The 15,038-nt window shown below is 38.0% G+C and overlaps 1 protein-coding gene across 4 annotated transcripts in view; it reads right to left on the bottom strand.

Annotated features, from left to right (window-relative positions):
* Window positions 1–15,038, bottom strand: part of RASA1 (RAS p21 protein activator 1) — an 89,989-nt gene that overhangs the window by 16,726 nt on the left and 58,225 nt on the right. For all 4 annotated transcript variants that reach the window (XR_016441202.1, XM_090038223.1, XM_090038222.1 and 1 more), the window contains exons 13-19: window positions 12,521–12,598; window positions 10,711–10,868; window positions 10,256–10,332; window positions 7,732–7,904; window positions 7,304–7,463; window positions 6,968–7,110; window positions 5,605–5,720 (exon numbers count right to left, since the gene is read on the bottom strand). Coding sequence is in view for 3 of the 4 variants with exons in the window: in XM_090038223.1 (XP_089894349.1) it covers window positions 5,605–5,720; window positions 6,968–7,110; window positions 7,304–7,463; window positions 7,732–7,904; window positions 10,256–10,332; window positions 10,711–10,868; window positions 12,521–12,598 (905 nt within the window). In the remaining variant the exon portion in view is untranslated. The remainder of the gene's footprint in view (window positions 1–5,604; window positions 5,721–6,967; window positions 7,111–7,303; window positions 7,464–7,731; window positions 7,905–10,255; window positions 10,333–10,710; window positions 10,869–12,520; window positions 12,599–15,038) is intronic.

Genomic DNA, 15,038 nt, shown 5'->3' with positions numbered 1-15,038 from the left:
AGGTGTTTAAAAATCATGGTGGGATTTTTCAGGCAAATATTACCAGCAGTTACATGAAATTTGCAGGAATACAATGCCCATTACCAACCCTGGAAGAGGAACATAGCACAAGGCAACAGCTGAAAAAGTCACCAACACAGCTTTTATGGTAGATGGCCATTGATAAACTTAGAGCTTTGATTATATCAAATGCTAGTAATGACATAAACTAACAAATCAAGGGAAGAAGGGAGAACCAACACAGAATGCTAACGAATACAGATATGCACTATACAATTTAAACCACATAGAAACCTGGGAAGAGAAGTTACTTATTGCCAACTGGAATTCCTGTTGCCCATATGCACTCTCTTACTGTATGTATATGAATGTACCACAAACATTCAAGCTTGAACACTACCATGTTAGAAGTACCAGCAGAACATGCCCCAGCCTTCCCTCTCATGCTCCATGTCAAGGTGATAGAGGATGCCCTTCCTACTTTTCAGTTGCCTTTCATATGCTGGAGTTTAATGTTGCATCTAACTCAGAGGAAGAGGAGGAGGAAGGCAGGATGATATGTACACATGGATAACTTCCTAAAGAACTCCAATTACTGGAAATCTTTGAGCAGATATCGCTGAGCCCTTGGATCTACCAGTCAGGACAATTGTGGAGAATTTCTGAAGGTTTTCTCCTGCATAGTTAAAAAGAACACATATTCTCATGGGTTCCCAGACCCTTCAGATATTAGGGCTGTGAGAAGCTTCAGTCCCTGATTCAATTCGGCAGATTCAGCCCGATTCAGTGGCTAAATATCCGAATCAAATCAAGAGACCCTTTAATCTCTCCGAATTGAATCAGAACCCTCCTAATCGATTCGGAAAGATTTGACGATTCAGGCACAGACACAGCTTTAAATGCTTTTTCTACATGCCTCAAGGTATCAGGCAGTTCGTGAATGGTGAGATGGTGGGGCGGATGGAGTGTCCCACAGGAGCACGAGGAGGTCCCCAGCACACTCAGCAGCAGCCCAGAAGCACTTCCAGTCCACTTCTGGGTCCACCGTGGAGCATGTGGGCCCCCCCCCCCCACTCCACCATCACAGCATGAGCATGAGCTGCACCTGGTACCTCGAGGTATATAGAAAAAAACATTTAAAGCTATGTCCATGGCTGAATCATTGATTCTCTGAATCGGCATTGATTCTTCAGATTCAGCTGAATTGAATTGGGAACAGCAATTGGAAACAACGAATCAAATCACCATCCCTGACTCGAGCCAAATCCAAATTGAATATGGCCCATTTCACACACCCCTATCAGACACAGAAGAACCACATTAAGATTTTATTGTGGATCTGATTTACCTTGGTCAGGCCCTTACAGAATCTCAACACTGCCATACAAATATGTGGCAGGTGACAAAAATTATAAATGGCAAGAAAGGCAAGCCACACAGAAAGGTTGAAAGATACGTTCAGCCTATAGAGAAGACAAGGTGGGATATGCTAGAAGTCTTTAAATAGCTGAAAAGCTACCATGAAGATAGAGAACATCTTTTTTTCAAATGAGCAGGAGTTACACCCATGGCCTGAAGTTGCAGCAAAGTAGATTTAGCCTCAGTATAAGGAAAAATGTCTTCACTTTTTAAGTCAGTGCAATAGATGGCCTAGGGGAGTTACGAAATCTCCATCACAAGCAGTTATCAAGAAGGGATTGGATAAGCACCGAAGAGATGATCTAGGAGTAGCTATGCACATTCTCCATAAAGAGCAGCAGTTAGAAGCCCTTGCCTCTTACCCACCCTCATGGATTGCAGGGAAATCATAAGAACAGCTCTGCAGCCCAGAACAGGCAGACACTGGGGAGGGCGGACCATGCTTAGCAGCAGAATTAAGCAAAGCTCCACAACTGGCTTAGTTATGAAAGAAGATGGGATAGATTTATAGAGGGGTTACAGAAACTAGAGTTCTGACTTGTGTAGACTATAACAGGCCTTTAGCCGTTTAATGATAGGATAGCAAAGAGTTGCTTGTATTTGCCTGACTTAGTTTGGTCAAGCAAAGAACAGGCAAGAGAAATGCTCAGGTGAGAGAATGTCACAAGGTATGAACCTTGTTAGAAAACCCAAGAAAAATGGATTGAGAAAAATTGGGTAAAATGTTGCAAGGTCACCTCAAGTACATTTATTTGTGGTCTAATTTTAGACAAGGTAAAGCTTATATACTGAATAAGAATAGGCAGATAAATATTATTAGAGTTGCATCTATTAGGAACACTTTTGTATTTTATTTACCTTACCTAGTAAGCTTTTACATATTTTAGCAAAACAATAAAATATAAAAATCTGTGTCCACTTCTGGATTTTTGCTTTTCAGTTTTGAACTACAGTTCTTACTGAATTGCCCAATTGTTAGAGTACCTAGCTAGTGCTATTTAGCTACTTTATTTTTGAAGCCTAGGTAAGATGGTCCTTTCCCTAATGAGCTGGCCATCTGTTAAAACTTTTTAAAGACTTTAGGACTTAGAAATTTTAAGATTAAATTGCTGTCAAATATTGATAAAATTGTTATGCCTTTAGAATTTAGATAAATGTGTATTTTATAAGTTTTAATTATTTGCTTGATACATCTTTTTTGTACTGTTTAATCATTTACATCTTTATTGCATTCCATTATTGATTTTAATATTAAAATTTATATACATTTTAATTATGGCAGGACTGGCTCTTTAAAGGTTTCTTGGTTCTCAAAACCATCTGAAAGTCAACACTTGGCATTCAGACTATATAATATGTGGAATTATGCTTGCTATCCCCCCAGGTTCAGTGCAGAACAATGGATGTTTGGTTTTACCAGGCTTTTGACCTTTGCCAGTTGCCATATGGGGCTGGGAAGGAATTTCTTCTCTTTGTGTTGCTACACGGGTCAGATTTAGGATTTTTCCCTAAGGCTGGGGATTTTTGACTGAGGTATCACAATGCTCCTGCTGGAACTTTAACCTAGAGGTTCCTGGTTGAAGGGTCTTGCCCCTCTACTCAGGGTCAGACAGGATCAGAAAGGAACTGTACCCATGATCACGTTGTTACAGATTGAGTGGGTTTTTGACTTCCTCTGTACTGGAGGATGACTTGCCTCCCCCCTGCCAACCTCCTGGATCTTTAAGGTACATTTTAACAAACCTTGCAGTGGTGGAACAACTTTCATCCCCTTACTTTACCCCTGCAGGTTAAGGTGCTTTTGGCATCTTCAGGCAATATGCTTTTTAGTTGTGCAACAGAGCTGGTTATGTTTGATGGATTCTTCCATGAGATGTTTTAGATAGGCTTGATCTTGCCTTGAGCAGGGGATTAGACTAGACAAACTCCAGAGGTCCTTTCTGGCTCTACTTTTCTATAATTCTTGAACTGAAGAACTGTAAGCCACAAAGGCCAGAAGTTGCCCTTTGATTAAACTGACAGATAAGTCAAACATTTGAATCCTAGCAGGTATTTTAGTACCGCAGGAACTGAAAACTCTCCAGGAAAAGAGTTATTACCTGGCACCAGGTCAAGAATGCGTTCCATTTGGCCAGACAGAACTCCACTAGATGAACTTTTCTTTTGTGAATAAGGATGCCTCTGACTTGGACAGAGCATTTCTACTTAATCTCCAAGAGCCAAAAAAAGCCTTAAAGCTTTAAGATTTGGGATGGGATGAAGCAATCTTCCTTTGTCCTGAATAAGAAGGTCAAGCACCAGAGGCAACATGTTTTCTCACATGTTGCTAGCATAAAATGCTGAAGCCAGAACTTCATGCATGGACATGCAGGGGTCTGAAAGAAATTTGGAGTCAAGTCTTGTCTGACACTTCGCAGAGTACCTGAAGAATCAGGACATCGGCAGACAGAGAGAAACAAGGAGCATCCCAGAGTACAGAATTAAGATGACACTGGAGAGGGATCCCAAGCGGAGGCTTCCCTGAAATAGGACTGAATTTTGTTGACATCCATATGTATTTTAGACAACCTCAGTCTACAAAAAATAAAATAAAATCAGAAAACAGGGTCCTTGACCTCCTACTTCCAATGTAGGAACTTGAATCTCTGGGACAGTCTGTTCTTCTGTTCTGAAGGCCAAGGATCTGTACAACCTACATGTACTTGACAGCAAATGTACTCAGAGTTTTAGGTGGGCTGCTTAAAGGGAAAGATCTGTTTCACTGTCTTGCTTCTTGACAGAAAACATCACATCGGTATTGTCCATCATATGTACGTGAAGTCACTTGCATTCAGTACATTCTCTGAATGAACAGCTTTGATTTCTGGCATAGTGATAGAGCCTTATCTCCTTGGGCACTGACACCCTGTGCCTGAAGGTCATCAGCAAACGTTCTCCAACCTAATAGAGGCAACCGTCAAAACAATCACAGGCCAGAATAAGATGAAAAAAGAAAAGCACTCCTTCCTATACACTGAATGAATCCTTTCAGAAGGTCAGAAAGATAGTATTAACATTTGAATTGCCTGTAAGATATGAAACTGGCACTGCTGCAAGATGGGCATCAATTTAAATCCCAGTGAGCAGGGATAAGCTACAGTCAATTGTCTGGGGCGTATGTTCTCTCAAACAAAAAGAAAACAAAAAGAGGAAAGAAACTAGAAAAAGAAAAGATCGGAGGGGTGCAATATCCTAAAAATAATGACTCCACGGTAGAGGAGGGAGACTAAGATACAAAGCTGTACTGTACCTAACAAAGACGGTAGGCCCAACTAAAAGAATTTATTTGTACTGTTTTGCTAAAAAGGCAAGAGAGAGAGACAGAGACAGAGACAAAGGCAGAAACTCTTTGAAAGAAGGACTCCAAACCAGATTTGCAGGCTACACTGAGCACAGACCAGCAGACTGCTCCTTCTTCAACCAAAGCAGTTAAGATGATATGAAGCACAGGAAGCAAACACCACATATTTTAACTCTAAGCACAGAGCATGAGGAGAAATAGAAACAAAGCACACACTACAAGTACCACTAGGGGCTAAAAGTCTCCAAGCCAGACATGTTTGTGGCACATGCACACTCCACAGTGAGGATTCAAGTATGGACAATGAAAGGAGAAATGTAAAATTTCAGATTTTAAATGCAACTTGTGCTGGGACTATCACATTTTTATATTAACAGTATTAAAAGACCAAAAATATACAACCCCACTTAAATTTTCAACACTGAGCCTGATAGACTCATGAGGCTCAATATAGTCTTACTACAAAGTGATACCATGTTCCCTTTTCAGTGGGAGAAGCCAGGAGAAAAGCTGTAAGCAGCTGAGCTATTTGACAATTTTCTCCACTTAGAAAAAATGCCAGAGCAGTAAAAACAGGCTAAGTCAGGACTGTAGTATACTTTATTCAAAGGGGAGGAACCATCCCTGTTGAAAAGCCATTTTATGCATACGCTGTTAGACGGCATTCGTGCAAAAGAGAATTCAATCCTTTGCATATAGACTTTTGTTTTTCCCCCATTATATAGTTGCATCTTAAGCATCCATACAGCCCTAACAATAGCAAAGGGCATTTTTTGTAGGAAAACATCACTTATGCAAGAAGGGAATTTCTGAATAGAATCTGAACAAAAAAACCACTAACTTACGGAGGTAATATCTCTGCAGCCATGAATATTTTCTCCACTAATTCTGAAAGTATACTCAGCAGATGTGTTAAGTTAGTGTTCACATCTTCATTTTTTTCTAACTTTGAGGGATTTAGCTAATAAAAGAAAAACACAGCAAGTTAAGTAAAAGTTCCTTTTCCAAAATATTGAACATGTTTATGCAGCTGCACGATTTATTAAACATAACACTAAAACTGTATTCTGTAGGCATCTTGAAAACAATAGTGAAGTGAGCAACAGTACATAAGCTTCAAGTTGTGGAGCATGCCCCATGCTAGCTTCAGTAGCTGGTGGGGAAACAAAAGCAGAGGAGCATATTTTAACAGAACTCTTAGACTGTTACACATGCTTGTTTTATATTACTTACAATTTAGGCTTTTGAGATTCTCCATCCCTCTAAAATAAACTAGCAGTAATATAGGTGAAATAATAATTAAACCTACCAATAATAAATTAGGGACCATGCAATTTGCAATTTTGTGGAAACTGCAGAATTAGGCATTGTCGGTGAGGTTGGGCAGTGTCCGTGAAATTTGTGGGGTGTAAAACAAAACAAACAATTTACTAAAAATAAAATACTGGCTTTCCAGGGGGAGCCAACGGTCTATATGACTGCTGTGATCTGGCGGCTGCATGGCCAGGGAAGAAAGGGATGGGGGAGCAACCAAGATGGTGGCTGCCCCCACCCCTCGTTGCTGATTGGCTGAGGGTTGCCTATCGTGCAGCCCCATCCCTCTTCACCAACCAGCAGTGAGGACAGGGTTGCATGATGAACAACTCTCGCAGCCAGTCAGAGATGATGGGCAGGGCTATATGACAGACAACTCTCAACCAATCAGTGGTGAGGCGTAGGGCCATTGGGAGCCCTTCAGCCAGAGGGGTGCGTGTGTGGGGGGGGGGGGGGGGAAGAGGGTGCCATGAATTGATCCCCTGACATTTTAAATAAAAAAAATACCTCCAGTAATTTTAGCTCTACAGTCTCTGAATGGGTTATCTTTTGGGTCACATGCAATCTAATGAAGGACTATGAAAGAAATTTACCAACTGGCTATCATGATTCAATTTTCAAAACATATTTCTTTAAAATGTACAGAAACAGAGCTATGTATATTTTTATGTTAAGTTCTAGACAGTCTTTATCAAATTCAAAGTATTTTACTTCAAACGTCTAATCCATGGCATTTTTAAAGTAATGAAAATTTATTTTCAGAAAAGTGAATATATTATCTTAAAGCTAATAAATGATACAAAATATGGAACTGAACTGCTGTATAATCTTTTCTTCCACAAATTAAAGCATTACAGAAAGTGTGTATATATATATATATATCAAAGTTCCCACCTCACAAGACTGCTTGCTTTCCATTATCTTTAAAATAGAGTCTTTCAGCGCATGATGAACAAAACGCGTTGCTGTAGCTTTCATATACTGCTCCATAAGGGTGCTTGCAAGTGTGGTAGCACGAAATAGGGTTGTAGCTTCATCTGAACAAATATATAACCATAATTTCAAAAGGACAGAGAAGAGAAAACGAGCAACCAGAAGCAAGAATTAAGCTCCTAGTAGCATGTGTATTCACAATGAGTGGAAAGGGGGATACACTCTGTCTTTGAATTAAAGTTTTTTCAAGGACATTTTAGGAAAACTACATACAGCATTTAGACATTTGTACTGTACCTTCCATGCTGATTTCCCTATCATTTAGTGTTCGTAAGAGCAATGACTCAAGTTTTTCATGAAGAAAAATCCTCAGTAAAATGCTGGCCAATAGTGTTCGGTCCTGTCCACATACATGTGATAAGGCGTAAACTACATGCAGCTCCTTCTGTAGTATAAGCTAAAAAAAATAAATAAATTTTCTCTCTCAACATTAAGAATTCTCCTAGCACCACTGCTTCAGGAAAATTAACAGGAGTTTATTGCTATTAATATTTCTTTATGTACTGCTTGGTGAGTAGCGTGTTAATTTCATAAAAGAGGTGTAACAAATACTCTGTTTTAAAAGGCCAAACAAGATCAATCCTCAAGTACGGTTAATAAATCACATAGGCAGGGCATTAATACTTTTTAAATTAGTGATTTTTTTAAACTGTCAAAGTAAATACCTCTTTAAATTCACTGTACTCCTCTTCTGGCATGATTTTCTCCATTGAATATCGTGCTCGAACTCGCAAAGATCCTGGTTCAATACCTTTTAATGGTATGTGAGAACTGAGCTGAAACCATTCATCTGTTGCGTGTCCTTTTTGTAACCGATTTAATTGGCAGCGCATAAACACTTGGAAAAAAAACAGTCCTGCATAAGTTATTCCTAGGAAGGATGACACTAGTATTAAATATATTTAATTTGAATCTATGTGTAACCATTATTGTATCTGAATAAAAAGAATTATAATTCTACACTGCTAGCACATCAGATCACATACTTCTGAAGGCTTAACAGGTTTTAAATAAGTGAAAAATTCTTACTTGTTAATTTTGAGGTAGAACCCCCTATTTTCCATCCTACAATAAAAGTACCATTATGTTATACTATGAATGAGTCCACCCACCAGGAAACGAGAAAGCGTGTTAAACATTCTGGCTTAGGTAAGGATCATCCATTTTCTTCCAGTTAATATATTCTCTTTACCCTAAAAAGATAGAGATTACTAAAAAGACCTCAAATTTCCCTCAGCTAAATTTCACTTATTACAACTAATCCTTTCAAACTTCTGCCTTCTGGCCAAGGCTTTGGCCTAAATAACAAATAATTTGGTTTGAATGGGCTATTGAAATAGAAGCCATCTCTCAGTCACTATTAAAACTAATCTTTGTCACAAGAAATGTGCAGAAGGAAAAGGTCAGTAAACAAATTATGCTTTCCAGAAGAGCAGATGATTTGCAGCTGATCTAAATTCTGGAGCAGAGCATTCATTTTTTTATTTCACATCAAGGCTTTGCTACAAGTAGTTTCTTATGTTTATAGAGGGGGTAATACTGAAGCTAACAACACTCTCTCAACAACACAACCATGGACAACAAACTAAAGCCCCAATAAAAGAGACATCAGGAAATTCCTCCAGAACCTGAATTATGGCAGGTGAGATTCAGGTCATAAGGGATCATCCCCTATGTTCACCTGAAGATGTCCTACTGCCAACACAGAGATTTTCTATTGCTATTTCCAATTACTCATGGCAGTGCAAAGGTGAGGTTAAAATGCTGGCAAGAATTGAAAGTGTGGGGAACAGGACCAAAGGAGATGCTTGTACTTTCTACACAGCAGAAAGCTAGTTCTGCAGAAAACAAACCTTTTTGTTCAGTAAAGCAGATATGAAGATTGTGGGAAGCATAGATTTGAACATACCCAAAGTGAAATAAATTCAGTGCAGGTTTTTAAGAACAGTTTGCACTGACTCCCAGAAAATAAATGAAGGCAGGGAACAGCATACAGAGAAATAGCAAGTGAGGACAGCAGACAAAGAAAACACATGACACTGGGTGTGGCATATATCCTAGACTTGGTGCCTCCCCCCTACCTGATATCAACAATCAGCTGAATGTTGGGATTGGTCCTCAGGGGCTAGGACACAGCTGCCCCTTGCCAAATCCCAAAATCAACAGATCTCTGGGACTAAGGGAGGTGCAACCCCTGTGCCTAGGACATAGCTGCCCCATGCCTAATCCTATGATTCGGGGGCGGGGGGGGCAGCCCCAGATATTGAACCTGTACCCAGGACAAAGCTGCCCCCTACCCACTGAAAGGCACACCACTGAAACCCAGCAGTGAAGGATCAGTTCCGCACACACCAGCAACTTGAAAAGGCAATGAGGACCTTCAAACAGCTACAGATCACAGAGCTCCCCGATCCTCAACTCTGCACAATTTTTGAAGGGCCATGGGACAGTCACCTAAGGACTGGGGAGCTCCCGATAACCAGCTGCACAACAATGTTCTGAGAAATTTATGCTCATCTCAAAAACTGAGCATTTTGCTATGCATGTCTGCCATTGGCAGCACACGCTATTTTGGGGACTCAGGTCCCAATCATGAGATTACATTAATATCTGCCACTGGCCTAAAGCACCTACTTTCTCAGCTTTCCCAAAAGATCTCTCTCCTTTTCAAGTCACCTGTTATTCTCTCTGTTGCATTAGAAATAGCAAAATGCTTTAGAGAACTAAGCAATTCACCATACTACCAGGTTTGGAGAGATGAGAAAAATAAACGGAAGTTAATCTAAATGACACATAGTTTTTGTTTTGTTTTTAAGATCAGGATAAGATTGACTAACTATTTTCTCTTGCTTTTTTGGTAAGCACCAAACTATAAGGAAGGTTATTCTGTGATAAATTTCAGGAAACACAGAGGATACAAAATATCATTTTGATCAAGCTATTGTCCAGTTTAACTGCAGTTAACATGGGAATGCGCTGATTCCTAAATCATTTAAAAATGCTAGTAAGAGACTTATAAGAATATCAGCATAAATATTCTGATAGAGAAGATGACAACAGCCAGTAGAGAAACGCGTATTGTTGAACAGTTTTGTCAAAACTGACAAATTGTGGAAAGGGTTTGGAGAAGGACACAACTCTTTTACCTTTCTGTAATATAAAGACCTACTATAAGAGAACAAGACTTACATATATCTGGATCTTTGCTTTTCTTTGTTTTGTTACTAAGGCTTATCTCAAATCTGTTGATATCAGATGAAAGGTCACTGGAGGAAACAATTGGAAAAATTGTGATTAATACTGTGCATGTGGTATTTTAAAATGATTTGCTAAATGTTCAATTGCCTTTTTTCTAGGTCTTAATTTCACCATCCAGAGTTAACTACTAGTGGCCATAAATATGCACTTAGTTATAGTAACACAAAAACTTAAGACAACTGAAAATGTTGCCCATGAATTGCCATGCATTTATAACTGAAAAGGGCAGACCTTAGACAACTGGTAATTTTAAAAAGACAGACATGAAAATTCAATGGTTCCTAAACAGGATGTTCGTATTAAGGAACCATCATGTTTTAAATGCAATTCAAATTCAAATACAAGTTTAAAATGAAGCCGAGTAATTAAAAAAGAGTCAGACTTACTCAAAAACAAATTCCTCTGACCATACAGGGTTCTGGCCTTCCCTGATATGCGTTTTTGCTACCTGGACACTGTTCAGGTAGATATTGCAATAAGGATTGGTGAAGTGTTTGACTGGGAGCGTATGAGCTTCTTCCACATGTAAAATTAGACTGCTGACCTACAGAAAAGATACAATTTTTGTTTGTTTGTTTAACCAATAAGCCATGGGAATTAGTTTAGATAACGAACACAGAAAGCAAGTAGTTTCATTTGAATCGGGAACATCAGCTTCAGAGAGAGGTTCAAGAAACATTTGAAGAGAAGTCATGAAACAAGCAGCCAACAGAAAAGTTCCTTCCCCTAGGCCCTCCCCAGTTAGAGGCCAGCTTAGGCCATTAACCAATCATTCACTAATGCCTTCAATGACTGTATGTAGAATACAGTCCCATAACTTAACTGATTTGCTATATAAACACATTTCTTTCTCAGTTTTAAAAATATGCTGCCTTTTAAACTCATTAATCTGTTTTTTTTTACAGTAACTATAAGTGCCTGATCTATTATATCTACATCATTCATTATTTTGCAAACCTTTATCATGCCCTCTTAATTTTCTCCTCTCTAAAAACACTCCCATACTTTTTAAACACTGTCTGAAAGTTTTACTTCAGACGTTATTATCTTCCATCTTGAAACCCCATCTTTTTCTGCTATATCCTTTAACCTTTTGAGATAAGGTGTTTAAAAGTAAAACATAGTGGTCTAAGTGAGAGTAAGCTGCTATACAAAATAGAGTCGCATTTTCAACATTTTCCCTATTCCTCTATGTATCCTAACATCCATCATTTTTGTTTTTTGACTGCTACCAAATAACGATGGCCATGTCACTCCCCTACCACATTGTTACCATTTTAGAGCTCACTAAAGTATATGAGTAGTTCAACTTATTCTTCCAATGTACATTATATTACTTTTGACAGCCTTGAATTTGATTTGTCATCACATTGTCCACTTGTTAGCATTAGGATCTTCAAAAATTAAATTAACATTCTCTTAAAAAAAAAAAGTATTGTATTGTATACCTCAAGCCTCATCTCTTTAAAGCAAATTGTTATAGTATCTTAAAACAACATCAATCCAAGTATGGAAAAAACCTTATGACATCTCAGTGTCAATCTTCCATGAAAAAAGTCACGGTAGACTCTAGTTAGTTTACCTAAGGGATATAGTTTAATTTGCTGCTTCTCCTCCAATTCCCTTCACTGGCCAATCATCAATTTCTGATAATTAGTCCTGTTGCATAATTTGCTACAATTTAGATCCCCTTTAGAGTGGTGAATTAATGAGCATTTACTGTATCCATTTATTCCTATTAGTCTTCTAGCTTTGAGCCAATTTTGGCTTATCACAGTTCTAATTAAATGACAAATAAATTGAAGATGAAAAGAGAAATGCCAAGATATCCTAGGTCATTGTCTATTTCTCCTGAAGTCCAACAAAACAGAAGAGTTGGTGGCATGTAGCAGAAGACTTAACTTTTAACAACAAATGGCAAACAAAGCTAGTAACATTTACAAAAGTCCCCAGTCACTTTTGAAATTTTGAATCAATTGTTTTAGGTACCCAGAAAGTAATGCCTAGCAATGAATCTAAAACATGCCCACAAGACAGTCTTATTCTGTGCTGCAACCAGTTCTTGTGATGCAATTTATTCAGGAAGTTTAAACCTATAAAATATATATGAAGTGTTTAAGGTGGTTTCAGAGTAAAGTTTTCAGCTTGATCAATAAACTTTCAGAACTCTGAAAAATATCTGTAAAACAATTTTACCTGACGCAGACGTTTATTGGATGTCCCTGGACTGGTTTTTCGTAAATTGCAAAACATTTGTAGAGCTTTCATCCAGTCCTATAAAAGACATGCAACAGTGGTTTAAACTAAAACAAGTCTCATATTACATACTGTATGATAGATACAACCTTTTCACAATCTTTAACTATTTTAACATCTCAATCAATATTTCTAGACTTTTTCTTTATAAAAGTTACGTAGAATTCTGAAGTTTGCTTAGTTTAGGAGAGAAAACAATGTTATTCCTTATTCAGTAGAACTGATTATTGGTGTCTACAAGTGAAGAGGATTTTTTTCTAGAAACATCAAGTATTACTAATGAATATACAGTGTGACCTTAACCAATTTTCCACCCTAATGATATTGTTTTAAACTACACATTATATATACAATCAAGCAAGACTTGGTTATTTCTGAGTAAATCAGGTTGCTTAATACACCGTTCTCCCCATCTCCAACTCCCGAAGTATTTTTGACTCATTTCTAGGTGCAAATATAGCAAAAAACAAAGCAAACGGGTGTGAAGAAAGATTAAAGGTGAAATCTTTAATCCCCCTTCTAGCTCCTCAGGAAACCATAAAGTTGTCCTTTATGTAAGGTTTCCTTTTGCACAGTAGAATTAATGGGTTGTGTACAAAGCCATAAACCATGCTGTATGCCTTATATTCCTGATTTCTCTGGAAACTATATTACTAGAGAAGTCCTCAGCATGATGACAATTGAGAGGCTACTGGAACACAGCAAGAGTCAGAGCAGACTTCAGGCTTCTAAGTGATAACCTGAGCTGGGATCAGTTTGGTTCCCAGACAGGACAGCAGAAGGTGGAAAATGTGTTGGAGCCTCCCTCTCATATCTACTCAATATGCACAGACCTGTCAGTACAGCTGATAATTAAGCTTCAAACCAACAAGCATTCAACCTGCATTAGTAGGCTATATCATGTTAGTCACAATACTCCTATAAAAGTTTCAAATGTATCCAAATTTTTACCCCACTTGATTATCCTGTGTATTCAACATAATGACACACACAACAGGCAGAAGCTATATTAGAATAAAGCAATGCCATAAGATTCAGCCACAACATTCTTTTAAACTTTTCTCAAGAAAACAAGTTGGAAAATAAGGTTATAGCTTTTAAATATTCCATAATAGGACAAAAAGCTTTTAGACTAGGACTCCACAGGAAGTCTGTCCAACTTAACTATTATTTGTCTGTCTTTCATAAATGTTGTAGCCTTTGTGATTAAGCCTGGAAAAGGAAACTTACACAAGGCTGATGGAATTTAATTAAGTATTTTTCTAAAAATGAATATTCTTTACGTTGTATCCGTTCTTCCCGATACAAAACGGGACAATTACTAAAAAGAAAAAAACCCCATATTTCTTAGTTTTAAAAACTGCCTTTTCCAGGGCCAATTAAATAGGTCAAATTCACCAACACTATATACATCATGGAAGAGGTAACAGTGGAGGTACTAGAATGCTACCCTATCAATCCGGGAAGCAAATGAAATGTGTTACCATTAAGTATTAGTTAGCTTGTTTACTTGAGTTGTAACTAAGTAAGCATACCTTTTGGTATCATTTTTCTTCACCAACTCAAACATTGTCATGCCTTAGCATTTCAAGGAAATTATGAGGAAACAGCAGCATTAACATTTGTAACTTTGCAATGCTAGAAGGGACTCTGAAGTACAACTTGCAGAACAGTTCACATTGTAGCCTAATTTCTCCACAGTTCATTGATTTTAGCCCAAAATACTGTTTTCAAGTTTTCTTCATGTGGAAAACAGATCTTGTGTACCCTGAACTATATCCATACACAAATCATATTAGGAATACAATAAAACCTTGACTAGAATAAGCCATTATGGGATACATTTTCTAAATCAGAATAAATGTCTGAATTCAAATTTCGCTTAGGGCATAAAATTAAGTATAGAAGTGCCCTAAAAGTGGAAGGAAGCACCCAATTCCCTCCTCCTTTCCTCTTTTTGTTTGCCTCCCGGTAGCATCAGAACACACCTCTGTAACTGTATATTTATATGTGCCTACAGATCTTAATTTAGCAAAGTTCTAGAATATGTACTGATAAAACTTTAAGAACGAGTTAATATGATTTACTGAATCAGGCTACAGGAATTTTTTTAAAATTTAAAATGTGTATAACTTGTCTTTAAACTGAACTGCTGCTAAAATATTGCCATGTTAAGTGAGATGGGGGAGTATTATTGAGAAGTAGAGGTGTGAGAAAATGCTAGACCAAGAATAGGGAGGCAGACGAAAGGGACCAAAGAAACATAAACTTACAGGAATATAGCTATGCTTTACAGTATTTTTTTGAAAAGGAAGCTCAGAGAATGCTTTCACACATGGGAGAGGAATACAGAGGAAGCATAAAGAAAGGTAGTTTATATTACACTGGCAAAACGTTCTGGCATGACTGGGAAGGAACAGACTTCAGAGTGTTAACATGGTCAATGGGGGAAAAAAGC

This window comes from Crocodylus siamensis, chromosome 3 (genome assembly GCF_052110815.1).
Source record: "Crocodylus siamensis isolate JL-2025a chromosome 3, ASM5211081v1, whole genome shotgun sequence".
Taxonomy (NCBI): Eukaryota; Metazoa; Chordata; order Crocodylia; family Crocodylidae; genus Crocodylus; species Crocodylus siamensis.
This window is presented reverse-complemented; position numbering and strand designations above follow the sequence as displayed.